At 45.0% G+C, this 26,928-nt stretch overlaps 1 protein-coding gene across 1 annotated transcript in view; it reads right to left on the reverse strand.

The window, feature by feature from the left end:
* Positions 1-314: 314 nt before the first annotated feature.
* Positions 315-26,928, reverse strand: part of LOC142839800 (multidrug resistance protein 2) — a 52,953-nt gene continuing 26,339 nt past the window's right edge. Inside the window, exons 18-28 of the mRNA XM_075956117.1 lie at positions 26,187-26,294; positions 25,778-25,855; positions 23,626-23,709; positions 22,161-22,364; positions 15,702-15,802; positions 14,608-14,748; positions 10,655-10,811; positions 8,736-8,933; positions 7,038-7,244; positions 6,003-6,149; positions 315-767 (exon numbers count right to left, since the gene is read on the reverse strand). Coding sequence (XP_075812232.1) covers positions 567-767; positions 6,003-6,149; positions 7,038-7,244; positions 8,736-8,933; positions 10,655-10,811; positions 14,608-14,748; positions 15,702-15,802; positions 22,161-22,364; positions 23,626-23,709; positions 25,778-25,855; positions 26,187-26,294 — 1,626 coding nt within the window. The 3' untranslated portion in view covers positions 315-566. The remainder of the gene's footprint in view (positions 768-6,002; positions 6,150-7,037; positions 7,245-8,735; positions 8,934-10,654; positions 10,812-14,607; positions 14,749-15,701; positions 15,803-22,160; positions 22,365-23,625; positions 23,710-25,777; positions 25,856-26,186; positions 26,295-26,928) is intronic.

Genomic DNA, 26,928 nt, shown 5'->3' on the forward strand with positions numbered 1-26,928 from the left:
CGGCAATATAAAGACCAGCAGACCAAGTCCAGGAGGCATCTAAACAGGTGGCTTTGTGAGTCTCCATGTGAAAGATACCCCGAATGGAAATTACTTAAATTATGTAACCATCTCACAAAAAATAGACAGGTTCTTAAAATCCATTTTTTAGAAACCTGAAATCATTTACAGCACCCCATTTGGAAGAATATATAAATTCATACACATGATAGACAAGATGACCCCAATAATATGAAAAATTAGTTTTTATAGGCACTATCTGGAATATTTCAGTACTTTTTACAACTTTTATAATCAATAAGCAAATTAGGATTGAAATTAAAAATTAAATCTTAACAAATTTTATTTAAATAATCTTTAAGCTCTCTTATGGATCACATAATGCAATTAAAAACACTGCCTCCATTCAAAGACATTTTTTTCAATTTCAGTTCATTTAATTACAAAGCTTCCAAAGGCTCATCTCAGTGAAATTACCATTAACATCATTCACCTTTTTAACTTTGGTTAGGTGCCATATTTAAACACCAATATTAAAAATATTTCATATTTCAAGCAGTCACAGCTCACGAGCGCTTTGCTCCGGTCTGGACCATTGAGAAATAGATGCCTTTCTGTGCCAGCAGCTGCTGGTGGGTGCCCTGCTCCTTGACCTTGCCGTTCTGAATCACGACGATCAAGTCCGCATTCTGGACGGTGGACAGGCGGTGAGCGATCACAATGCAGGTGCGGCCTTCCCTAGCTTTGTCCAGGGCTTCCTGGACCACCTGTTGACCAGTCACACAAGAGAGTTAGGATAAAAACCGCCATCTTCCTGTCATCCCCTCCATAACCAGCCCCAGGATTTCTCTACCATGCCCTTCTTTAATTGTGTTCTCAGAAAAAGCATACTAAAACTTTGCTGATCCTGTCACATGGAAGTCAGAAACTGACACTAAGAAAACCAAGGACAACATAGGCTGGTAGGACCCAAGAAAAGAGTAAGACCCTGATGCACTACTGGTGGGAATGAGCACTGGGAAATCAGTGCAGAAGAAATCAAAACAAAAAGGGAAACATATAATCAGCTATAGCTGTGCCTACGTATGTACCCAAAGGCTCTAAGCCACAATACCAGAGATACGTGCATATCTATAACCCTGTACTATTTCTGTTAGGTGCACATGAACAGGTGAATGACTAAAGAAAATGTGGTACATATACACAATGGAGTTATATTTGGCCGTTAGGGAGAATTAAGTCGTGTCGTTTGAAGGAAATGGAATGGGAAGTATCATGCTTAAAGAAATACGCCATAATCAGAAGACCAATGCCAAGTATCTTTTTTAAATACAGATTTTATATTTAAATGTGTATATGATATAAAAGTAGAAGGGAGGTTATACAGAGGTTGGAAAGGGCCAAGGGGGGAAGAGGAAAATAAAAGCAGGCAATAGGTGTAAGAAAGACAGAACAATGCATGTTTTCTCTCATGTGGGGATCTAGGTGTAACAACTATAGCTCTTACATGTATAATGTATATTTTTTCGTGTGAAAGAAGAAAGGGGACTGAGCCAGTGACCTAGGACAGAACAGGCCTGAGGCAGCGACTTCCGCATGAGTGGGAGCCAATCCAGACCAGGGACATTTACAGAAACATGACTGAGCCAGTGACCTGGGCTGAAGCAGGCCTGGGATGGTGAACTCCACAGAAGCAGGATTGAGTCAGCTACCTGGACCGGAGTGGGCCTGGGACAGTGAACTCCACGGGAGCAGGAGCAGATCCAGACCAGGGACACTTGAAGAAGCAGGACTAAGTGGGCGACCAAGGATGGAGCGGGCCAGAGACGGTAAGCTCCACGGGAGTGGGAGTGGATCCGGACCAGGGACATTTGTGAAGGCAGGACTGAGTCAGGGACCTGGACCAGAGCAGGCCTGAGTCAGCGACCTGAGTGGGCCAGAGCGGGCCTGGGATGGTGAGCTCTATAGGAGTGGGAGTGGATCCAGACCAGGGACATTTGAGAGGGCAGGACTGAGCCAGCAACCTGTGCCGGAACAGGTCTGGGATGGTGCACTTCACAGGGGCAGGACTGAGACAGAGAACTCTGTAAGTGGGAGCAGATTCAGACCAGGGACATTTACGGAAACAGGACTGAGCCTGTGACCTAGGCTGGAGCACACCTGAGACTGTGAACTACACAGGAGCAGGTACAGGAGACAACCTCTGAGGGAGTGGGCTGGAGCCAGAGATCTCTGAGGGAGTAGACCTGAGCCAGAACCTCTGCGGGTCTGGGCATTGGTCAGGGACCTCCGATAGAGTAGGCAGGAACCAAACCTCTCTACGGGTCCAGGCTGAGTTTGGGACCTCTGAGGGAGTAGGCCTGAGCCAGGACCTCTGCAGGTCCAGGAACACCCAAGTCTGGGACTTCCAAGGGAGTAGATCATGGCCAGAGTCCTTTGTGGGACCAACCCCAAGCCAGGGAAATCTGCAGGATTGAATCCAACCAGGGACATTTATGAAAACAGGCAACCTAGCCCAGAGCAGGCTTGAGACAGCAAACTCCACGAGAGCAGAGCAAACCCCAGGAACACTGAGCAACCTCCAGGAACATGGAGTGACCAATCGGGTGAGTAAAACTGTGGCAAAGACTGCACCACGAGGAGCAACCATCTGAGCCTTGGATCGACTGGAACCTGGAAGATTGATCACCAGAGTCAGATGGCCCCAACTACACCAATTGGAAGAAAAGATGGGTAACCAACACGCAACACCACAAAGAGCAACACAACACCAGTAAAATCTAGTTACCCTACAACAGCAAGACTTGAACAAACAAATATAGGTGAATCAGAAGAAAATAACCTAAAAATTAACTTATTTGAGACCCTTAAAGAGGAAATGAAAAATTCCTTCAAAGAAATGGAAGAAAAAATAAACAAAAAATTGGAAGACATCAGCAAATCCCTTAAAGAAAACTAAGAAAAATAAACATAAGAAAGAAACTATTCAAGACTTGAAAACTGAAATAGAGGCAATAAGGAAAACACAAGCTGAGGAAATTATAGAAACAGAAATCATGAGAAAATGATCAGGAACCACAAATGCAAGCATAAACAGCAGAATATAAGAGATGGAAGAGAGAATCCCAAGCACTGAAGATACAATAGAGGAAATAGACTTGTTAGTCAAAGAAAACATTAAATCTAACAAAAGCTTAACCCAAAAAATCCAGGAAATATGGGACACCATGAAAAGGCCAAACCCAAGAATAATAGGTATAGAAGAAGAAGTTCAACTCAAAAGCACAGAAAATAAATATATTTAACAAAATCATAGAAGAAAACTTTTCCAACCTAAAGAAAGATACAAGAAGCTTACAGAATACCAAACAGACTGGATATATATATATATATATATATATATATATATATATATATATATATAAAACTCCCCTAGCCACATAATAAAACACTAAACATACAAAGACTATTAAGAGCTGCAAAGGAAAAAGGCCAAGTAACATATCATGGCAGACCTAATTACACCTGACTTCTCAATGGAGACAATTAAAGCAGATGGTCCTGATCAAGTGTTATGCAGACATAAAGAGACCATGGATGCCAGCTCAGACTACTATACGCAGCAAAGCTATCAATCACCATAGAGGGAAAAAAGAAGATATTCCATGACAAAACAAGATTTCACTAATACCAAGCCAAAAGCCAAAACCCAACACTAAAGAAAGTACTAGAAGGAAAACTCCAACCCAAGGAAGTTGGTTACATGCACAAAACCACAGACAACATATGATCTCACAGCAGCAAATCCCAAAGAAGAGAAAAACAATAATATCACCAACACTGAAAAATAAAATATCAAGAACTACCAATCACTGGTCATTAATATCCTTTAATATAAATGGACTCAACTCACCTATAAAAAAACACAGGCTAACAGATTGGATGCGAAAACAGAATGCATCCTTCTGCAGCATTCAAGAAACATGCCTCAACCTCAAAGACAGACATCGCCTCAAAGTAAAGAGTTGCAAAAAATTTTTCCAATCAAATGGACCTAAGAAACCTAAGAAAGAAACTGGTGTGGAAATGTTAAAGTCTCCTACTATTAGTGTGTGGGATTTAATGTATGATTTAAGATTTAGAAGTGTTTCTTTTACATATGAGAGTGCCCTTGTATTTGGGGCATAGATGTTCTGTATTGAGATTTTCTCTTGATTTCCTGTGACTAATCTATCACATAGAGGTATGATCCCCCAAATATACAAAGAACTCAAGAAATTGGTCAGCAAAAAAAATAAATAACCCAACAAAAAATGGAGTACAGATCTAAACAGAGAACTCTCAACTGAGGAATCTAAAATGGCTGAAAGACACTTAAGGAAATGCTCAACATCATTAGTCATCAGAGAAATGAAAATCAAAACAACTCTGAGATTCCATCTTACACCTGTCAGAATGGCCAAGATCAAAAACACTGATGATAAATAATGCTGGAGAGGTTGTGGGGAAAAGGGAACACTCCTGCATTGCTGGTGGGAGTGCAAACTGGTACAGCCTGTTTGGATATCTGTATGGTGATTTCGCAGAAAACTAGGAAACAACCTTCCTCAAGACCCAGAAATACCACTTTTGGGTATATATTCAAAGGATGCTCAATTGTACCACAAGGACATGTGCTCAACTATGTTCATAGTGGCATTGTTTGTCATAGCCAGAACCTGGAAACAACCTAAATGCCCCTTGACCAAAGAATGGATAAGGAAAATGTAGTGGAGTACTACACAGCAGAAAAAAATAACGGCATCTTGAAATTTACAGGCAAATGAATGGAGCTAGAAAACATCATTTTGAGTGAGGTAACCCAGATACAGAAAGACAATTATCACATGTACTCAATGCTAAGTGGTTTTTAAACATAAAGCAAAGAAAACCATCCTACAAATCACAATGTCAGAGAACCTAGACAACAATGAGGACCGAAGAGAGACATACATGGATCTAATCTATATGGGTAGTAGAAAACAACAAGATCTCCTGAGTAAATTGGGAGCACAGAGACCATGGGAGAAGGTTGAAGGGGAGGGGAGAGGCAGGGAGGAAAGAAGAAAAAAATGTATAGCTCAATAAAATCAATAAAAATCATTAAAAAAGAAAGGGAACTATTTGATGGGATGATGGAGGAGTAAGCAGTCGGGGTGAACATGAGCAAAGTGCAGTGAGAAAGCTGTCTAAAATATCGCAACATTACCCATTGTTTATAACAAAACATTAACATGCCTTCAATCCCAACTCAGGCAGGGATCTCTGAGGCAGGCAGATCTCTGAATTCGTGGCCAGTCTGGTCTATAGACCAAGTTACAGCACACAGAGAAACTCTATCTTGAAAACAACAATAATAATAATAGGTAGAAATACAGTGGTATAACTGAACTATAACAAACAAGATACTGAGGGATCTAACACATGAGAAAAAAAATTAACCCCTTTGGATGAGTTCTGAGACGAGAGATGTCTGACGTAAGGTAAGGGCGGTCAACAGAGTCCATCCGACCATTTACAAACACTCTCTGCCCTCGCCACACATCAGCAGCTCCACAGCTCATCAGGAAGCTGGAGCACAGGGCAAAGCCATCGCAGAAGCAGAAACATCCCCTGAGCATCTGCCTTTCAGACAGCAGACTCTTAACCTTTCTCAAGCTGGAAGGCACCAGCAGCTGTGTCCAGGCACGGCCAGACCTCGGCCCTGTCTCCCTGCAGCTCCTCACAGGCTGCTGCAGAGACGCAGGCTGCAGGAACAGACTGCTATCAGCATGCAGCTTGCAGGCAGACTTCACAGAACACAGAGGGCCCAAGACTACTCTTCCTTTTATCACTTCAGGCAGGCTCCTAAATCTCAGCTGCAGACAGATTTCAAGTCCACGGGGAGCCCACACAGGCAACCATCAGCTATCTGGCCCAGCGTTCTCTACTGTAGCAGAGAAAGACTCAACTCAAATCCCTACCTTTTCGCTCTCCGTATCCAGAGCCGAGGTTGCTTCATCCAGAAGCAAAATGCGAGGCTGTCTTACAAGGGCGCGCGCTATGGCGATGCGCTGCTTCTGCCCACCTGACAGCTGAGTCCCTTTGTCTCCTACTCTGGTGTTGTATTTCTGTGAATGAAAACAGAGCTGATGATGAAGTGCAAACACAGTGTGACACAGTAAATAGAAAAATTAGATAAATTTAGATTCGGAGGCTAAAAATAGGTTCACAGAAAGCCAAACAGTTAACCCAGAAAACAGCTCTAATTGGTAGGTTTAATCTCTCCTTTTGAAAACAGAAAATTGGCTCCCAATTGTCCCATCTCCCTGCTTTATTGTGTTTGTAACGAAGATAGACAGGAGAAGGGAAATGATTTGAACAGCTGCTCACAACACGAGAAACGTTTTGTCACCAGTAGGTGACACCCTCTGCATGACTTTAACTGAGTGAAGAAATCTTTAGAATATTAGCCTATTGGTGTTTCTACTAAATTACCCCCAGCAGTTAAATGATTTTCATCTGATGAGGAATTCCATTAAGTTGAAAACAGATCCTTCTTTATCTGATTCTAGAGTCCTCCAAAACCCTTCCCCATCAATCTCAACAGCAGAGAACTGTCACAGATTATCACGTACAATGACAAAGACATGGGCTAAAAGACTAATATCAGAGAGCAGGAGAGGACGTGACAGAATGTAGAACCAGAAACACGCAGCCTTTTGGGGGGGGGGGCAGAATCAGAAGACACAGACACGGCTGCCTAGTCCTTCACTCAGACTTGGACGACTGGGACTATGCCCCTGGAGGAGTCGTGCCTCCTCCCCCTAAGCCATGGGTCTGGACAGTTCCTGAGTGGGGGGTGACACTTGGTTCCTTCCTCACAAGGACTCGTAGTTCAATCAAGTAAATGTAATGTCTGAAAGGCGAAGGAAATTGTAGCCCGATCTCTGTATATATTGGAGTAGGTTTTGGCTGCTAAATTTCCTTTAATAATCTTAATTTGGAGAGAGACATACGTCAGGCAGCGACTCGATGAAATGGTGGATGTTGGCGTCCTTGGCCGCCCTCTCGATCTCATCCTGGGACACGACCCGGCTGTTGTCTCCATAGGCGATGTTCTCGGCGATGCTGCAGTCAAACAGGATGGGCTCCTGGGACACGATGCCTAGGTGTGCTCGGAGCCACTGCACGTTCAGTTGCTTTGCTTCTTTGCCGTCTACAAACTGAGAGCGAGGGTTCACAGACCAACATCACAATCAGTAGGACTCAGATTAAGCAAAACTGCACCGTTATTTTATACTTTAAGACTGTGGGTTGCCAGGAGATGAGAGGAGTTTTGCTTGTATTACTTTGGGTTTTTAAGGCTTGTTCAAAGACATAGAAGTGTGCACATTGGGGAAATACCCCATTTCTCATGATTTAAATTTGGCTTTTGACCCACGCAGTAATAAACAAGAATGGCCCTCCAAACAGGCCAGAAGAAGTCATGTGCCCTGGAAGTGGAGTCACTGGCAATGTGAGCCACCATGTGGATGCTTAGAACTGGACCTGGGTTCTGTGCAGGAGCAGTGAGTACAGTGGCTGCTGAGCCATCTCCAGGGGCCTGCAGATTTCTCCTTTCAAGCTTGCTCCCTCAAGGGCCTCCCACCTTGCTCTTTCTTACCTCTTCCAATGTTGACTGATTCAGAGTCCACACTCCCCTAAATCTCCACGTTTCCTCCCAACCATCCTTCTTCCCATTACCTATTTACTGAGAGTACGGAGTGGAAAGACAGGCCATTAAGTGGCCACTTCATGTCTCCACTCTTCTCCGCCCTCATCTTACCCGAACTCCTCTTGTGGAAGATTACTTTAAGGAGGCAAAGATGTGTTATATGTGTTTATGCTGCGTTTGCTTAGTGATGTAAACATGTGTTACCTTGCTTCTGCTGCGTTTGTTTAGTTATGTAAAGACGTGCTGCTGCTTAACCTTGCCTGTCTAAGGCACCTGATTGGTCTAATAAAGTTAAATGGCTAATAGGTGGGCAGAAGAGGGATAGGCAGGGCCGGTGTGCAGAGAGAAGAAGCAGGAGTGTGAAGACAGACCAAGGGGGAAAGACCCAGGGTCAGCCAGCCAGGCAGCCATCAGTCAGCCACACACGGAAGAAAGAGGAAATGGAGGACATGCAGAGTGAAAGAAAGATAAAAGCCCTGAGGTAAAATGTAGATGGTAGGAAAACAGGCTAAATTAAGTTAAAAAAGCGAGTGGGACCAGCATAAGATAAGGCCGAACATTCATAACTGCTAAGTCTCCATGTCTTTATTTGGGAGCTGGCTGGCAGCCCAAAGACAAAGCCTGCTACAAACTCCCTCTTGTCCTCACTGACATCTTTCCCTTCTGGAAACACAGTAATTGGCTTTCATCTCCCTGTCACTCCTAGACCTCTTTTCTCTTTTAAAAGCTACTTTAATGTTTGATGTTTGCCTCTGGCAAGGGAGATGGGTGGTAAGCAGGCTGCTTGTGAGGGAAAACGGAGGAGCTCTGTTGATGGAGAAGGTGTCTAGAGCTGACTGTACAGCTTATGCACCCAACTTTAGCTAGAGGATGTTTCTTGGTAGGGTTATTATTTAAAGATATGAGAGAAAAATAAAACATGGCTTATAACCAAGAGTTAATAATATCCAGGCATTCCATGATGAAACCTAAGATGATCTGAACACAAAAGCGTGCTCACCACTGTCCCGGCCCTGGGGTCGTAGAACCGCTCCAGCAGCTGGACCACTGTGCTCTTCCCACAGCCGCTGCTGCCCACCAGGGCCAGCGTCTGGCCCTTCTTCACCTCCAGGCTCAGCCCCTGAAGCACTGGGATGTCGGGTCGGGTGGGATAGTTGAACATGACGTCATTAAATTTCACATTTCCTTCTAACCAATTCTAGGATGATAACAGCAGTAGTCAATTTGATTCCAACAATATGAAAACAGAGTATAGCCGGCCGTAGCTCTGTCCAGCTGCCAGGTGAAACAGATCAAAAGGACCCACCTTGCCGTGAGCAATAGGGTGGTCTTCAAGTAGTGTTAAATACCATTAAACACTGTTATCTATGCTGAGTACTAAGTCTTTACTGTATGCACCCTTTCAGTCCTTCCCATGAATGACTTAAAAGAGTCCCAAAATAGGCTATTTGCCTGGCCCTTTTCTATCTGGCTTCCTCGAGCAGAAGACCATCAGCTTAGCAGCCCCTTTGACAACTGCTTGGACTGTCTTCATGCCATTTTGGCTGCATAGCACACATGAATGTCTGAAGAAAGAAGTATTGCAATTACAGCTGCTTGCTGCAAAAACACAGTTTCAAAGGGGGGGAGCACTATTTCCAGCAATAACTGCTCCAGACAGCTTGCTGTGGAAGTCACAAGGGTCTCCAGCAAGGATGTTCTACCAGGAGAGCAGGGGAGTCCTAGTGGCCCAGCAGAAGGTCTGTAATTACTGTCATCAGAGTCTTGATAGATAGGTCTTTGCTTGTGACTTTTGTCCTTTCTCGTCAGCAGAGCGGACTGGGCTGGCAACACAGAGCAGAGACCAGAGCAGCAGCAGAGGAGCAATGGCTGCGGTATCACAGGAGAGTTCTAGAGGATGACATGGTTGGGAAGTGCAGCGAGAGAGCACAGGACCACAGATCAGAAACTCTAGGCTTCCGCTGTTAGAAGAACTGCAACGCTTTGAAGACCAAAGTCCTGCATCGTACGCTCCAGACCTGTAACGCTGCAGGAGCCGAGGGTCTTAATGCTGGAGTCCTGCCCAGCAGCTGCAGTACTTAGCAAGTCCGACATGCTGCTCTGCCCACTGTTCTTGGTCAGTGAGACTTAACAATAGTTTCAGATTACTGGGACAGTTGGGTGATTAAAGCTACAGCAATAAACACCTAACACGAGCACCTCGTCTCCCTAGTCTTCAGCAATAGGCACCCCAGCTCCCAAAGCTTGGGGCCTGCTAGTCCCCTGTGACGTAGGCACTCAAGGGCTTAGGACTCTAGCCTACATGCTCACGGACTCTATCCATGGAGAGCAAAGAGACTCCAGTCAACTGGTTAGACAGATGCAGTGAGATTCTATGGTGGTCAGCCTTCATTTCAAAATGATAGAACTGAATAAGTGGACCCCAAAAGAATCAATGCCTTGGCCAGCAAGATGGTTTAGTGGGTAGGGACCTTATTGCTGAGTATGACAACCCGAGTTTAATCCCCAGGATCCACGTGGTGGAAGGAGAGAACCAGCTCCTAAAGTTGTCCTTTGATCTCTACAGGTGCCCTGTGGGAGGTGAACATCCACACACCAACACAACTAAATAAAAATGGAATTTAAAACAACTTTTAAAAAAAGAAAATCAATGTATTAATGCCACAAGGCATGGCACCAATCAAATATATAACATAAATGCAAAAAGCTTTTCTTCCATAATCTGCCTATAAAGAGGACAGCATTTTTATCTCTCTGTGTACTGGTTTTTATACACATTCGTATTTAATAAAATAAACCCATGGGCTAGAAAATTCTGTATTACAATCAATATATTAAAAAGTACACATTTCATTAAATTTTTCTTCAACCACTTTATCCATGGGGTTAGAGATCACGTAACTGAAAGAACAGACTCACCGGCTTCAGGCCTTCAGTGCCGTAGCTGTCAATCTCAGGAACTTTTTCAATGATCATGATGATATGCGATGCCGCCACTTTGGCTTTGGCGTAGTCAGGAGCAAATGAACTGGCACTTCCTGCTGCCATGGCACCAAAGACAACAGCTGAAAATACCCTGAGACACAAAGGAAAAGGAACATGTATGTACACACAGTCATGGCTGCTGTGGAAACAAGCTGACAGTTCTACACCCAGGAGCAGGATGCTGAGTGACCACTGTCCTGGAGAGAGAAGAAATCTACAGAACAACTATGAAGACATCACACTGTCCCTTCCAGAGCCAGCCCAGATGATACCTCTTACCGCCCGCTTAGCCCCACTAACAATCACACGAGTACAACAGAAGATGAAGGGCCACAGCTGGGAGCTGGCCTCATTCTCCTATGCTCTGGTTCTCTAAGGAAGAGAGAAGGATGTTCCCTGTAGCCCGTGGCCAACTTCTGGTTCTCACTTTACTGTCAGTGGGAACCCTTTAGAAATAAGTCCACCTGGCTCCCCGAAGGACTCCTTCTTTATTGGAGTGGATTAGAGCACTGTGCCAAGAGCTGTGGCTTTCAGACAAGAATGAAGAGATGTGCTCACACACTCCTCTCCAGGCAGGCCAGACAACACCCACTCCACTCTCCCAGACCTCAGGCCACACCTAAGGCCCTCATCTGTGTCCCTTGCCACATACCAACATCTGGCAGCTGTGGCACACTGCTCACATTCTTTGTAAAAATATCATCATGAGATTGTTTTGCTTCCTTTTCACGTGTTCGTGATTTCATTCACAAATTGAGAAACAACAAGAAACAACTTTCTTTCTGAACACTATTAAACAGAGCAGTGCTGACCTGTCTGACTACATAGCTTCATGTCAGTATCGTTAGTACGCATCAGAACAATGACTACACAGCTTCATGTCAGTATCGTTAGTACGCATCAAAACAATGACTAAGGAAGTCATTGTCATATTTTAAATTTTAGGGAGGAATGCAAAGGTACCCAGGGTTGTGATTTGAACACCTGGACCCCAGCTAGAAGCTCCGTTTGGAAGGTTGTATTACTTTTAGGAGTTGGAAACTTGCAGGAGCAGTGGGTTACTGGGGACAGGCCTTAAAGTTTTACATCCTGTCCTAACTTCCGGTCTATTCTCTGCCTCATGACTGCTGAGGTAATATGACCCGCTGGCCTTCCTCATTCCTTCTACCAGGCCTCTGTCATGATGGATTGTAGCCCCTCAAACTGTGAGCCTGGATAACTCCGCCTCTTTCAGTTGCCTTTGTCAGGATATTTTATCACATTCACCGCGAAGGAACTACTGCACCCAGAGAACAGAGTGCATCACCTCAAGATGCTCTTTATGCATAGTTCTCATTCTTAATCAGCATATATTCCAAAACACAACTGACACTTCTAGAGGAGCTGAGTGAAAACAGCAGCCAATTCACTGGGAAGAATGACATCAAATCACTGTAGAACAAAACAGCTTTCAATGAAACACTCTTCCTTGCGTGGCAGTGCGGCTGGTTCCAACAGTCCACAGTTTCAGCGCTCTCTCTCGCTCTCTCTCGCTCTCTCTCTCTCTCGCTCTCTCTCTCCCTCTCTCCCTCTGACCTTTGCAAATACTTCTGTTTGAAAATGAAGTGTGAATTGCAACCCTTTCCATCTGGGTTTGTCCCGAGACTTCCTTCAGTCAACAGGAACGGCAGAAGATAGGGTTTTCAGCTGGAGGTGTGTGACTCTGAGGTCTTGTATGCTCCCCAGGCTTGTTCATTTCCATCTCTATATCCCCCGCCCCCACCATAGGCAGCTGTGAGATAAAGCATACACAGAGGACATCCTTGACGTTGCCCAAGCCAACTATCTAGAGTTTCCTTTAACACAGAAGTGAGGGTGGATGAGAGCTTTTATGCCCAACTCAGATCAGCACAACTGACTTATGCACAAAACGAATGTTTTTAATTCCATGTCAATGTCACTGAACCAGTGTGGCTGGCTGCTGTTGGAATGGCATCATATTCTCACAAAACCTACGAAACATGAAAAAAAAATCTCCTTCTGTATCACCACACAGCTGCTAAAATGCATCTGCATTTGAAACATTGTTATCACAGCACAGACCAGAAAGGACCTTAGCGATGTCAGGCCTATTGTCAATGTTTATGCCTAGACACTTCCCTAAACTGACCTGCATCTTCTGTTTTAATAGGTACCGTGTTGGATTAAATCTATTGCTAAGCTTACGTTATCATTATGTACCGGAACATCAGCCAATAGGCTTTCTGCTTTGTTGGTGACCAGTCACTGCCTTTCTCCATATGCATTTCAGTATGTCATCAACAGTGAGCCGGGAAAAGCATAAAACAGAACACTGGCTCTATAGACATACTAAAACATATCCTGCAATAAGACACACGGACAGCTAATTTTCCTCATATATTATTCAAACTCTTTCATTTGGTGGGATTCGGTTTCCTAAGACAGGGTTTCTCTGAACTCACTAAGATCCGCCTGCCTCTGCCTCCCAAGTGCTAGGATTAAAGGCATAAGCCACCATGGCCTAGCATGGGATCTTGTTGGGTTTTTTTTTGCATAATTCACATAAATTTATTTCATTATAGATTTAAATTAGAATTCAAAGTAATGGACTTCCTTATGGCATTTTCATATAACCACACATATACATACAAGAGTGTGTGTATGTGCTTTGGGCTTATTTGTCCTTCTCCTCTGCTCCTTTCCATATTGCCCCAACTCTTGTAATTAATCTTTTTTATTACTTTATAAATAATACCAATCAAAATTTCCACTTCCTCCCCTCCTCCCATTTCCCTCCCGCTCCCCTACACACCCTTCCCTTCCCCCTCTAGTCCTAAGAGAGGGCAAGGTACCCTGCCCTGTGGGAAGTCCAAGGCCCTCCCCTCTCCATCCAGACTTACGAAGTTATGCATCCAAATAGACTAGTATCCCAAAAAGCCAGTACATGCAGTAGAAACAGATCCCAGTGCCATTATCATTAGCTTCTCAGTCTGCCTTAATTGTCAGCCACATTCAGAGGGTCCAGTTTGATGGCATGGAATCTTTTTAAAATGGACTCTTTTTACAAGGTTCCTCTGAAAGACCCTACAGACCCCCCCTCAGAACCAGCAGCTAGCATGCTCCCGTGAGAATGTCCTGTTTGTTTGAAAGATTTTTAGGATCTGCAGCTAGCCAGCTCTCATGAGAACATCCTGTTTGCTTGAGACCCTCAGGACCCTCTCAGGACCTGCAGCTAGCCGGCTCTCATGAGAAAATCCCATCCCGTTTGCTTAGGAAAACAGGATACCTGTAGTCAGCACATGTGCCAAACTTAGAATATTAGCAGTTTACAAAAGGAACAGTTGCCCCTATGAAAGACCCCAGCTTAGCTGCTGTAACGTCATTTCGCAAGGCTTTGACAAATAAATGTAAGTACAGAGTGAGGTCAGGGCCCCTGGCTGCAAAGCAGGATATCTGTGAGATAGGACATCTATACAACAGGATATCTGTTGCCATACATCTGTGCTGGGAAAGGAAAAACCACTTGTGCCCCTTGCCTCATTCCAACCGACCAATAACCACGCATCTGCTTCTGTAATTTGCTTTTGCCTATAAAAAGACCTTCTCCCAGTCTGCAGGCGTGCAAGTCCTCCGAAGAGACTTCCGCCCACAGGTACCTGTGTATAACCAATAAACCTCATGCTGATTGCAGCCTGTGGTCTCGGACTGTTTCTGGGATTAAGGGGGTCTCCTCCTGAGGGAAGGTCCTCTTCGAGGGTCTTTCACCTCTGGCCTTTACTAATTAGAAGTATTTTACAAATGTGCTGTGCCATAAAATTTCATTGGTTCAAAAGCTTGGAACAAAGCAATATATCAAATAATTGTCTGTTTAAGAACTCAATACTTACAGCATAACATTTTCAAAAGTCATCAGTTCATGAGCCACCAAGTAGGCACCAAGCCGGAAACACGCAGCATAGGAAAAATACATCATGGCCTGGGTGAAGGAGAACGTGATCCCAAAGATGTGAGCTTTCTTCAAAGCGTTTCTGGAAAGAAGAGAACCCAAATTCACCCCACTTCATTTCTCACTCATTCAAGTAACTTCCTGTGGGCTCGCGGAGGGACACACAAGAGGGACAGATACAATGAATTCCATTTCTAAAGAATTCGGCTTGAGCCCTTTAACTGAACCCTTTAACTGAACTGGTTTGGTCTCTGAGATACAGAGGTGAATCCGTCTTGGTCTCTGAGATACAGAGGTGAATCCGTCTTTAGTGTAGGACTATTATGTCTTAGTGGGTTTATAACCAAACCTGTAACCCTGAGAAGAGCCTGTTTTACATTAACAAATGAATGGTCCTTTTCTATTCCCCCCCCACACTTGGGGATCAACACCTCTACCCAACACCCTCCAGCTGTGGGTGGCAGAGCAGCAGGCCTGTCCTTGCCTGTGAGGATCTAGAGGAGGTGCACAGCAACAAAGCAGCATGACAGAGGTGCTTGGAAACCTCCAGAAAGGTCTAGTTCTCTCCTTGTCCTAGAGGAGGAGCTGAGACTCCGAGGCTGGGCTCGCTAGTGTCCTGGTCACCCTTCTTTCAGAGATGCCATAGGTACTGCTGGGGTACAGGGAGAAGAGAAGGTCTCCCCAGGAAAGGAAGGAGCAGAAAGTATCCTGGAGAGGTCCCCTCAGTGTCCCACACTTCCATAGAGAACCCTCCCCCCGAATACGGCAAACAGCAGGGTCATCATCCCGACTGGACACCAGAGGCGTTACCCGTGGTCCTCTTCTCTGTCTTCCCCAGCGTCACCAGCCCTCACTGCTCTACCTCCCAGATGCCCCTGCCTAAGCTCAGGTCTCTTCATCTCTCTTGATAGTCTCAGGCGTTCCTTCTAGTACTTTCTTCTGTTCACTCTACCTTCTGGCAAAAGCGATCCTGAAAACGGAAGTCCTCACTAGAAAACCCCCCAGAGCCCTGGCCCACTCTTCAGGGCTTCTTACTTGTATGGTATCTGCAAGCTCTGAGCATACATGTCTTCAAACTTCTGCTCCCGAGTCAAAGAGACGACAGTGCGGAAGTTCTCTATGGCTTCAGTAGCGATCTGTAAAACAACAGGCACAAGACCCAACAGGATCTCTTTTGAAATCTATAAATATCGTTAATAAAATAAGTTGCTACAATGTATTTAGCATGTAGTATTATCTATGATCATCTTCTTTACTGAAAAAGAATATTAAATAATTTCTCAAACTGGAGTTCAGGTCTGTATGGGACATCCACTAATCTTCCCCCCTCTTTAGAGAGATGGCCTAAAGCCACTGTCTTTACTTGGATTTAAAAGAGGTACTTGAGAATTCAGTATGTTTTTTACAGTGCTTTCTTACACAGTGGATGTATTTCAACCTTCAATTGCTTTAACTTGTTTATTCGTTTATTTGAGACAGGGTCTTGCAAAATATGCAAGACTGACCTAAAATTTGAGATCTTCCGACTCCGTCTGGGTGCAGTTAATACTGCCATGCACTGGCTTTACATATTTTTTGTTTTGTTTTGCATATTTTTAAAAATGTGATATTTATGTATAAGTGCCATTGCTTTAAGACCTATCTGGAATATGCTACAAAATAAACCGTTCCACATCAGCATCTTAGACCTTCACGTAAGCAGTGCTCTTCCCCCAAGTTTACCCATGGCTAATGATAAAGTGGATTCTGAATCTATACTGTCTTTGGTAAAGAGCATTCCAAGGTTCCTGAATACATGCAGTGGGTACCATAGACCCCTTAACAATGCACCTGTTTTCAGCCCTAGCAGCACTTTCAATTCTTATTCCCATAGATATCTTTGAATGTGAGGATTTACTGGCATGAAATAATTTACTTAGGAAAAAAATTTTGAAAGTTAAATGACTAGGTCAAAGATAGTAAATGCTGTTTGTCATCAACAAATGTTGTACAGATGAACAGGATTCTCTGGCATTTTCATATATTCACAAATATTGTACAGATGAACAGGATTCTCTAGCATTTCCATATATTCACAAATATTGTACAGATGAACAGGATTCTCTGGCATTTGCATATATTCACATATCGTGTCCATCTTCTTTTCCACCCTCTCCTCAACCCTTCCTGGTCCATACATTTCTCTCTCATCTTCTAACATATTCTACACATGGAATAAAACACACTTGTTTTTTCTTATTTAACATGACCTACTCCAATTCTACTTTCCTGCAAATTTACTCTGTATGTGGCTTCTCATCTGGAAAACGAAGGGGAGAGATAGAAGCTCTCTACCATTTCTTTAGCTCTAAAACTCTAGGTCACCAAGAGAAGTTCCTCTTAGATATTCTTCTCTCAGGCTGTCACCGTCAGACCTGATTTTAATAAGGACACATTCCATTATGTCATAATTTGTAGGACAATACCCCAAATATGAAACCCACTTATTTTTCACTGAATCCTGTACAAATTATCTAAATATGAAGAGGAGATAAAAAAATCACTTTATGTTATCAATATCAGTGTCTCTGTATGTCTGTGCACCACTTGCATGCCATGCCCATGGAAGACAGAAGAGGGCATCAGATGCCCTGGAACTGGAGTTACAGATGGCTGGGAGCTGCTGTGTGGGTGCTGGGAACCCAGTCCTCTACAAGAAGCTCATTTATGGGTGGAAGAGTTGGTAACTCCAGCACGGCTGTTTCTTCTCCAGGCAATTTCTACTCAATACTTCAAGCTCCGATTTGCTGTTACCTTTATTTGCTCTCTGAAGCAGTCTACTTCGGTCATTTCTGTTGTCTGCTTGGAGTATTTTATTTGATGCTGTATTGCCAGCTATCTTTTGCTTCTTCCTATCTGTTAGTCGCTATTATATTTGGTTTGCTAGCTGCCCACTTTATAAGTTCACTTAAATCTGAAGGTATGGCTATCACAGATCATTTTTCTGGATGGTCACTACACACATGCACACACCCATGCACAGGCACACGCGCACACACACACACCCATGCACAGGCACACACACACACACACACACACGCCCGCGTGCACACACACTTTCTCTCTCCCTCTACTTGTAATATCAGCACTGGAGAAGTGGAGAGTGAAGGATCCTGGGGACTTGTTGAGCTAGTCTAATGTAACCAGTGGTTTCTAGGGCCCAGGGAGGGACTCTGACTCACAGACAAGGAGGATGGTTCCTGGGAAATGACCCGAGCCTGAGCTCCCCACGCATACGCACAGCACCTATACTCCCATACAACTGCATACACACACCAAACACATACACATTTTAGAAAACCCTGAGAATAAGGAAAGTAAGATGGTAGAGGAAAAAATGATCCAGAAATCGTTGTTCAGATACATTGAACTATTTTTAATCACAGGGGTTCAAATAAATAGGAGCGCTGTGCTGGGTTAGTCAGACAACTGAAGAAGCCGCAGCGAAGGGTGATGGGAAACAAGTTCCACGGTCAAATTCAATGAATGTCTGAAAGACTTCCTGCCCAAGGCCCCGGGTATCGCTGATAAAAATGAGAATTTGAGCACAGGCTTCATATGCTCAGTGGAATGATATTCTATTCTACAGAATTATCTCTTCATTTTGAGGCGCAATGAAGCGATGAGGAAAAACCTGAACTAGAAGCTTGTACCCTTACAGCTTCAAGTTTTAAAGACTAAGTAATTCCCTAAATGAAGAATTTTTAGTTGGAAGAGTAAAAAAATGGTACTCTTTCATTCAGAAAGTATCATTTACTAAATAACTTGGGAGAAAGGAACATACATGATTTTGGGGAAAAAAATGACTTCTTTACCTTCTTCCTCCTGCCTTCAAAAAATCATGTTTGATTATGGCTTTCAAGACTGAAAATCCCTACATGTTTTCAGTAGTGCTCACCAGTCCATAAGAACACAACTGCACACTGCCAAGCAGAAGCCATAGACAGTGGAGCTATGAGCGCGTTCTGACAGCACAGAGGGAGAATGGTGAGCAGCTCTGTCTTCCCAGACACCATGACTCCAGCTAACAAGGACAGTCTGCGACATCATACTATCAGGACAAAAGAAGGCCCTGACATTCCATGGCTGGGATATGAGCAGCCCTTGACATCACACACTTGAGTATGTGTTCTGTGACATTACACAGAACGGCTTAGAAATCTCAAGCTTACCTCATTTCTTTAGAGGCAAATCATCAGACACAGGCTTGTCCTTCATGGAACTTAAGCAAGGAATACACCCCATTCATTAATAAAGAAACAGGACAGAAACATCAGAGGAGGCACACACTCAGTAAGTGTGTGGCCTCTGAAAACACAACTCAAAAACCTGAGTGTTGGAAATGAGTCGCCCATGCGGTCCAAGGGAAGCAGAGTCGTGTGATAGGAATTGCACAGCCCCTGGCGGCGTCAGCAGTGCGGACAATGACGACTACAGTGCAAGGAAAGAACAGTCAAGGACTGGACCACATCGGGTTTGCAGCCGGGGAAAGAGCTTGGACTGTGTGCAGCTTGTTAAAGGTCCCTACAAGATTTAAAGCACAGGCTAGCATGACCCAATCTGTATCTATGAGATTTGAGAATGGACTCTGTGGAGAATGTAGAATACAGAAGGAGACTAGAGCTAGCGTGACCCAATCTGGATCTAAGAGATATGAGAACGGGCTCATGTGAAGAATGTAGAATACAGGAGGAGAAGTCTAGAGAGTTAGATCAGTGAGACCTCCGCTACCTTGTGGCTTTGGACACCATCCATGATCTCTCTAAACTTTGGGCTTTATCATCTGTCCAATAGGGACAATTCTGCACAGCTACTGACAGCCTTAAGTGAGAGAATACACATACAGCTCATAATGTGACGGCGGCTATAGGCCATCTATTTAATAATAAATAGCAACCTGAGAATGATAACAATGAGCTTGATTTTTAATATTAAGTAGATGGCTGGGATAGCCACCACCAGAGTCTCTATGCACTCTAGTCCCTCCTAGGATCTACCACTGAATTAGAGCCTGACCGTGACTCTGAAAATCTGCCGTAGACAGACACATCCATGTCCAACTGTCCGCTTTCCTCAGTCATGCCGAAGTAAGCCTGTACCTGCACACGCCTGCACCTTCACAAGCCTGCACCTTCACACGCCTGCACCTTCCCACGCCTCTCCCTTCACACGCCTGCACCTTCACACGCCTGCACCTTCACACGCCAGCACCTTCACAGCCCTGCACCTTCACACGCCTGCACCTTCACACGCCTGCACCTTCACACGCCTGCACCTTCACACGCCTGCACCTTCACACGCCTGCACTTTCACAAGCCTGCACCTTCCCACGCCTCTCCCTTCACACGCCTGCACCTTCACACGCCTGCACCTTCACACGCCTGCACCTTCACACGCATGCACCTTCACACGCCTGCACCTTCACACGCATGCACCTTCACACGCCTGCACCTTCACACGCCTGCACCTTCACAAGCCTGCACCTTCACACGCCTGCACCTTCACACGCCTGCACCTTCACACGCCTGCACCTTCACACGCATGCACCTTCACACGCCTGCACCTTCACACGCCTGCACCTTCACACGCCTGCACCTTCACACGCCTGCACCTTCACACGCCTGCACCTTCACACGCCTGCACCTTCACACGCCTGCACCTTCACAGCCCTGCACCTTCACAAGCCTGCACCTTCACAAGCCTGTACCTTCACACGCCTGCACCTTCACAGCCCTGCACCTTCACAAGCCTGCACCTTCACAAGCCTGTACCTTCACACGCCTGCACCTTCACACGCCTGCACCTTCACACGCCTGCACCTTCACATGCCTGCACCTTCACAAGCCTGTACCTTCACACGCCTGTACCTTCACAGCCCTGCACCTTCACAAGCCTGCACCTTCACACGCCTGCACCTTCACAAGCCTGCACCTTCACACGCCTGCACCTTCACACGCCTGTACCTTCACACACCTGCACCTTCACACGCCTGCACCTTCACAAGCCTGTACCTTCACAAGCCTGCACCTTCACAGCCTGTACCTTCACAAGCCTGCACCTTCACAAGCCTGCACCTTCACACACCTGCACCTTCACAAACCTGCACCTTCACAAGCCTGTATCTTCACACGCCTGCACCTTCACAGGCCTGTACTTTCACCAGATGCCTGGTTCTTAGGATTGGTCATCTTCCCACCATCACTCTACGGCATTTGAAGCGTATAAGTGCTATAAAATCGCAATGCTTTTCTTCAAATGAAAAGTCTTCACCATAGAAACAAAGAACCCCAGCACACTGTTGGCTGAAGTTATTTACTCATGAAGCTGGGCCTTGGTTGCTTGGGCCAGAGCACTCCGAGGGCATTCACACTGTGAAGTCTGACCCTGCAAACAGTAGTTGCAGACAAGAAAGCTGGCCATGCGGCTTTCTCTCAGAGAAACTCCAGGGAAACAGGGTGAAGCACCTGGGTGATGACTAACTTCAGGAACCTTCCTAATCATTCATGCCAGCAAGGTGCCTGCCTAGGAGACAAAGTACCAAACACACACCCACTGGGAGCCCACATCCACTCACATCTGCCTTGGGCTAGGCCCTAAGTCTTGGGAATTTGGAAAATCCATCCATAGATGTAGCAGTAGTAGACACTGGGCTCATTTGAGGGGGCAGCCCTGTTCCAAACTCTCATTTCTGGAAGAGCATGTGAAATCTGACTATTCTCCACCATAACAGAATGTGGATTCCCAGCTAATGAACAGGAGTACCACTGCCTGAGTTTGGATCCTGGCTCCAGGAGAGACTGATTCTAAGGCGTGAAGAGCACAGCCTGTGTGCCCATCGGGCTCACCTAATGAGCTTTTTAGCAGAACAACCTGGTCGGGTCAGTACAAGAAACAAAATATTTGCCAGGAAATCCAGTAGGTTCCACAAAAGCATTTGTTAAGCTGTGAAAAAAAAAATATCTAAGGGTGCACAACAAACAGGACCGAGGGGAAGAGGGCAGATGTGAGGAGGGGGGGCATGGAAAAGAGGAAAGCAGTAGCCTAAAGTGGAGCGAATCAATACTCTTGGGACTTTTCCATACTGAATCTCCCCAAATATGCATAACAAAATGTGCCTATGTCCCCGCATACAGGAATGGCTTAAAGAAAGAAAGATAGAAAGACAGAGAAGGTGGGGAGAGAAGGAAAAGGGGAAAGAGAAGAATGGAAGGGAATGCAGGAGGAAGTGGAGGCAGCAGCCTGAAACCAGAAAAGCCACAAAAAGCAGCTGCCAGGCTTCGAGCCGAGAGAGGCGTTGCCCACTTTTCTTCGGATACGAATCTGCAGGAAACTGAAGTTTGCTGGAAGAATGGTTAGGACAGCATCCTCAGGGCACAGCCAGCAACAGGGAACTGGTGAACAGCACCACCAAGGAACTTTTTCTGCTAGAGAAGAATTGCGCTTTGTTGGACTCACCTTCCCAGAAACCTCCAGTTCTTTCTTGTCTTTCAGAGCTTGACTAGACAAGAGTTTCATTTCCATAATGCCACCCAAAACGATGAGCGGTACAATGACCACGAGTAAAAGTGTTAACTGCCAGCCGTAGATTAAAGATATGATAACTCCTGTCCCCAGATTTGCTACATTCTGGGTAGTTACAGCAAGCCTGGAACCCATAGCCTGAAAAACATAAGAAATTAGAGACACATTTTTATATTAACCGTAAAATACATGTACTCTTACGACTTAGGAGAATTTGCTTTCATGTGAATACATTAATTTTCTTCTTGGTTACTAAATTTGTGTTTCTAAAATGAGGATTTCCCCAACTTCTACAAAAATAGGACAGTGGATCAATAATCCAGAACTGATTTTTCTCTCTATTCTGATTCCTTTTTCTTTCTTTGGTGTTTTTGTCTGGGGGTGCGTGCACGTGTTTGTGGGGTTCAGGTACATGGGCATGCTGGCGTACCCACCCATGTGGAGGATAGAGCAGGATATGGGGGGATCCCGCTACCGTTCTCTGCCTTACTGCCTTGAAACATTAGCCATAGCTTGCTCATAAGCCCCTGGGGTCCACCAGTCCCTGTCCCCCCAGTGCTGAGGTTACAGGCATATGCAGTCAGTCATGCCTGGCTTTTTTACGTTGAGTGTTGTGGATTCAAACCTGCAGAGAAAGTGCTCCTTCCTTCCGAACCTCCCCCCAGCCATGACTGATTCCTCAACTCAAAGACATCTTTAGGTACCAAAGCATGATCACTAAAGCAAGTTCAGGGCAGAGGGAGACCAAACAATGAACACGTTTGCATTTTCACACCATCTTCTTGAAGGCTATTGCTATGAAGTGGCGGGTTATAGAAGACACTGTAACTTCAGCCAGAGATCAAAATGTGTTGATGTGAGAATTCAAAGTTATTCCTTCTCTAATTCTTAATAGGTGTTTTGTTTCCTATAATCATTTTAAGGAAGCTTTTCTTCCTTCTTCTCCGAACTGTATGCCTAGAACATCCTGACAAGAGGTCATGTGTCCTTCTTGAGGAGCGATTACAACTGTCCATTGATTAACTGAGCAGTAAGACAGACTGACCGTGTGAGATGCACTGTTAGTACTTCCCCTTCTGCTAGCAACACTCAATGAGCCTTCTGAGCAGGATACCACACACAGCAGGTCTTTTCTAATAACTGTTCTCAGTGGACCTTATCAAAGGAATGCTTAGAAGTTATATACCATACAATATATATATTTAATATATATTTAATTTTATACCTTAGCTACAATGCAAATGATATCCCAGTGGGTTAAATGAATATTTACATTTTCTTCTGCCAACCCCTATTTACATTTTCTTAAAGACAGCCACTAACAGCTCTAACGGAAAGGGATCTCATGCTGTGGATCAAAACGGCATAATGACAGCACCCCCAGGAAGCACGTACGTACCCCTTTCACATCAGCAGCATCACTGGCGAGCCTGGTGGTCAGTGCGCCAGTGCTGTTCTTATGGTCATCGAACCAGCTCATGTCCTGTAACACAGAGGTATTTTTTCACCGTAATGCCCTATTTATGAAACTCTGAGATTCAGGAGAAAGTGACAGTGTCAGCTATCACATATCCCCACATCTAGTATCCAGAATTTAACATTCAACAGATAGAAGAGAGTTAATATGCAAACACACAACTGGACTGTTTTATTCGTTAATTTAAATAAAAATGTCTCCTTGTCTCTAGCAGAACTCCAAGTGTTAAACAGTGAAGAGTGACATATTGCTGTCATACAGCCTCAGCTCCAGAGACAGAAGGCACGAGGAAACAAATTCACATTGTCTGGATGGTACCTAACACTCTGGACAAAAACATATCAAAGAAGGACAAAGAGGGAAGGGACAAGGCAGAGAAGGGTCAGGAAGGATTTCTAAGGGGACTGGGAGCAGACATGCAAAGGAAGGAAGAGATGAGCGTGTCCAAGAGAAGATGATGCAGTACTTGCAGTGACCTGAGCCGAGGCACACTCGGTCTTAACAAAAGCTAGCAGGCTGTGGCAGCCCAAACACACACAACAAACCCACAGTGTTTGTCTCTAAACCAGCCTCTTCCTGTGGACTCTTTTGTCCTATTGTGATCCCCCTGAACCTCTCTTCCACCACCGCTGTGCAGTTACCTATGGTGTCTGGACGGGGGTGCAATTGTAGCTGAGGTGGACGGGAGCTGCACATTGCCTTTGGCAGCTCTGGAGACTAGAGACTTCCCTGCTGGATGCACACTGCCTCCAGACCAAGATGAGGATGGAGGCCATGAAACCAGCAAGGAGGCTGAGGTCATTAACCAGGAGGGGTCATCAGGTTTCAGTCTGAACAGTGGCCTTCAGGCCCCACCCTCCTGTGCACGTCATCAACCTCCCAACATAGACATAGTTTCAAAAATTAAAATAAATCTTGAAATAACAACAAAACAACAGCCAAGATGTTACTGTCTGCATGGAAGACTGATGCTTTGGAGCTGGGTTCAAGTGCCTCTGGTTTGCCTGGGCTAGGATGCCTGGACATTTTTTTATTTAACAGTAAATGTTAAAAAAACAGGGTGAAGAACCTGGTGATGACTAACTTCTGGAACCTTCCTAATCATTCATGCCAGCGAGGTGCCTGCCTAGGAGACAAAGTACCAAACACACACCTACTGGGAGCCCAAATCCACTCACATCTGCCTTGGGCTAGGCCCTAAGTCTTGGGAATTTGGAAAATCCATCCATAGATATAGCGCTAGTAGACATTTGAGGGGGCAGCCCTGTTCCAAACTCTCATTTCTGGGAGAGCATGTGAAATCTGACTATTCTCCACCATAACAGAATGTGGATTCCCAGCTAATGAACAGGAGTACCACTGCCTGAGTTTGGATCCTGGCTCCGGGAGAGACTGATTCTAAGGCGTGAAGAGCACAGCCTTACAAGTTTTAAAGTCGTATGTAAATTTCTCATAGTTGATAAAAACCAAAACTCTTTCCTCTTTCAACTGGGCTGTCCTGGGATACTTTTCCCAAATCCAAATTCTTCGTTAAGGAAACTATGCTCGTTGTCTGTTTGAGGGTCTTGTTGATGCGAAGTGTGAGGTGCACTCTGTCCTCTCAAGGCAGAGCTAACACTTTATGTGGGTCATGTTAGGCTTTGAGGAGCAAAGAAACCAGGCAGTGAGGGATGATGCTCACGGCAACGCCCTTGGATCTGTGGAATGGGAAGCATGGGTGGAGTATCCCAGGCTCACAGGAGAAAGGAGGAGGAGGGAATGAACACTATTGAAGATTACTCTGGTTTCTGTGTTTTTCAACGCTGGACCAAAAAAGCCTGGAGGAGAATCTACTCTGGAGACTCCATTTGTCCCAACTCAGTCTGGTTCCTTGTGCCCGCCTACAGCAAACAGAGTGCACGTCCGCATCCTACATCGACAGATGGTTTACCAGCATCTCAAGAGGAGGCTGAGGGAGACCCGTGCAGGATCTCTATCTAAGGAACTTGACAGCGCTCGTACAATCTGTGTCCATGAAGCACAAGAGAGAATTCCTACTCCCCTGACCCCAGGGTGCAAGCCACAGCAGCCTTACCTGTCTCAGCATGGACTTGAAAACATTGTATCGGAGTCGCTTGGTGAGGATCTCTCCAGCTTTGCCAAACGTGAAGCCCTAAGAAGAATGAGAAGGCGTCACACAGAGGGCTGGCCAGGAACTCAGACACCAAACACACAGGGGATGGATGCTAAACTAATCTCGGGCTCCCATTCTCAAGTCTCCATCTCTGTTCTAAACTCTATAGCACATTGAACACTCCCTACTGTGATCAGGTTGAGGGCTGTAGTAGGAAAAAGGGTAGAAAGGAGGAAGGAGCAAGAAGAGGAGGCAGAGCCACAGGACTGGTACAGTCCAGGTGATGAAAGAGGAACTATACAAACAGGAAAAGTGAGTACTTGTTTCCAAAATCTTCCAAAATGAATACAGAAGCGATGTAGACACTTACCTGAAAGAAATATGTAACAAAACAAATCATTCCCATGACCAGAAAAAGCAGTGAAAACAAATTACAATTCTGTTGTTTGGTTTCGGGGTCATCATCTCTTGTGAAAACCTGTGACAAAATATTTGAGGGGTTCTTAGTTCTATGGCTCAGGAAGGCATTCCTCAGGGAGGCCATCCCACTCTCACTCAGTGTGGGGGACAAAACAGACTTTGTATCCTGGAACAAGGGTGGCTTCCAGAACGCTGGCCTCTAAGGCATCTGCATCTGTTCTTCATGACAGAGATCGTCTGCCATTCACAGACTCATTTCCCTGGGGCCATAGAGATCAATGCGTGCTACCCTACTATGGAAGGCATTGTAATAAATTCTCTCCACTTGGAAGCTTGGTAAGGAACACCATTGTTCAACAACTCATTATTTTACTATTTTACTATTTCAAAGTGTTCCAAGCTGTTTGAGGACTTGGGACTGGATACTGTATCATGGAGCTCATCCCTGAAGAAAATGGAGTCTCCCTCTCTTAGCAGCCATTGACTGATTCTGGGGCCTTGTGAAATATCCCCACCCACACTGGCATGCTGACTGGTTTGTCATCACATGGGTCTTGTTTAGGCAATTATACTGTTGAGATTTCCTGGGTACAGCTCCCATGTCCTGGTTCTCTGGCTCTTACATTCTTTCCACTCCCACAGGACAGCTCATTCTGTCAACTGTCTTTTATCCTCATTTCTTCGTGCTCATC

This window comes from Microtus pennsylvanicus, chromosome 22 (genome assembly GCF_037038515.1).
Source record: "Microtus pennsylvanicus isolate mMicPen1 chromosome 22, mMicPen1.hap1, whole genome shotgun sequence".
NCBI lineage: Eukaryota > Metazoa > Chordata > Mammalia > Rodentia > Cricetidae > Microtus > Microtus pennsylvanicus.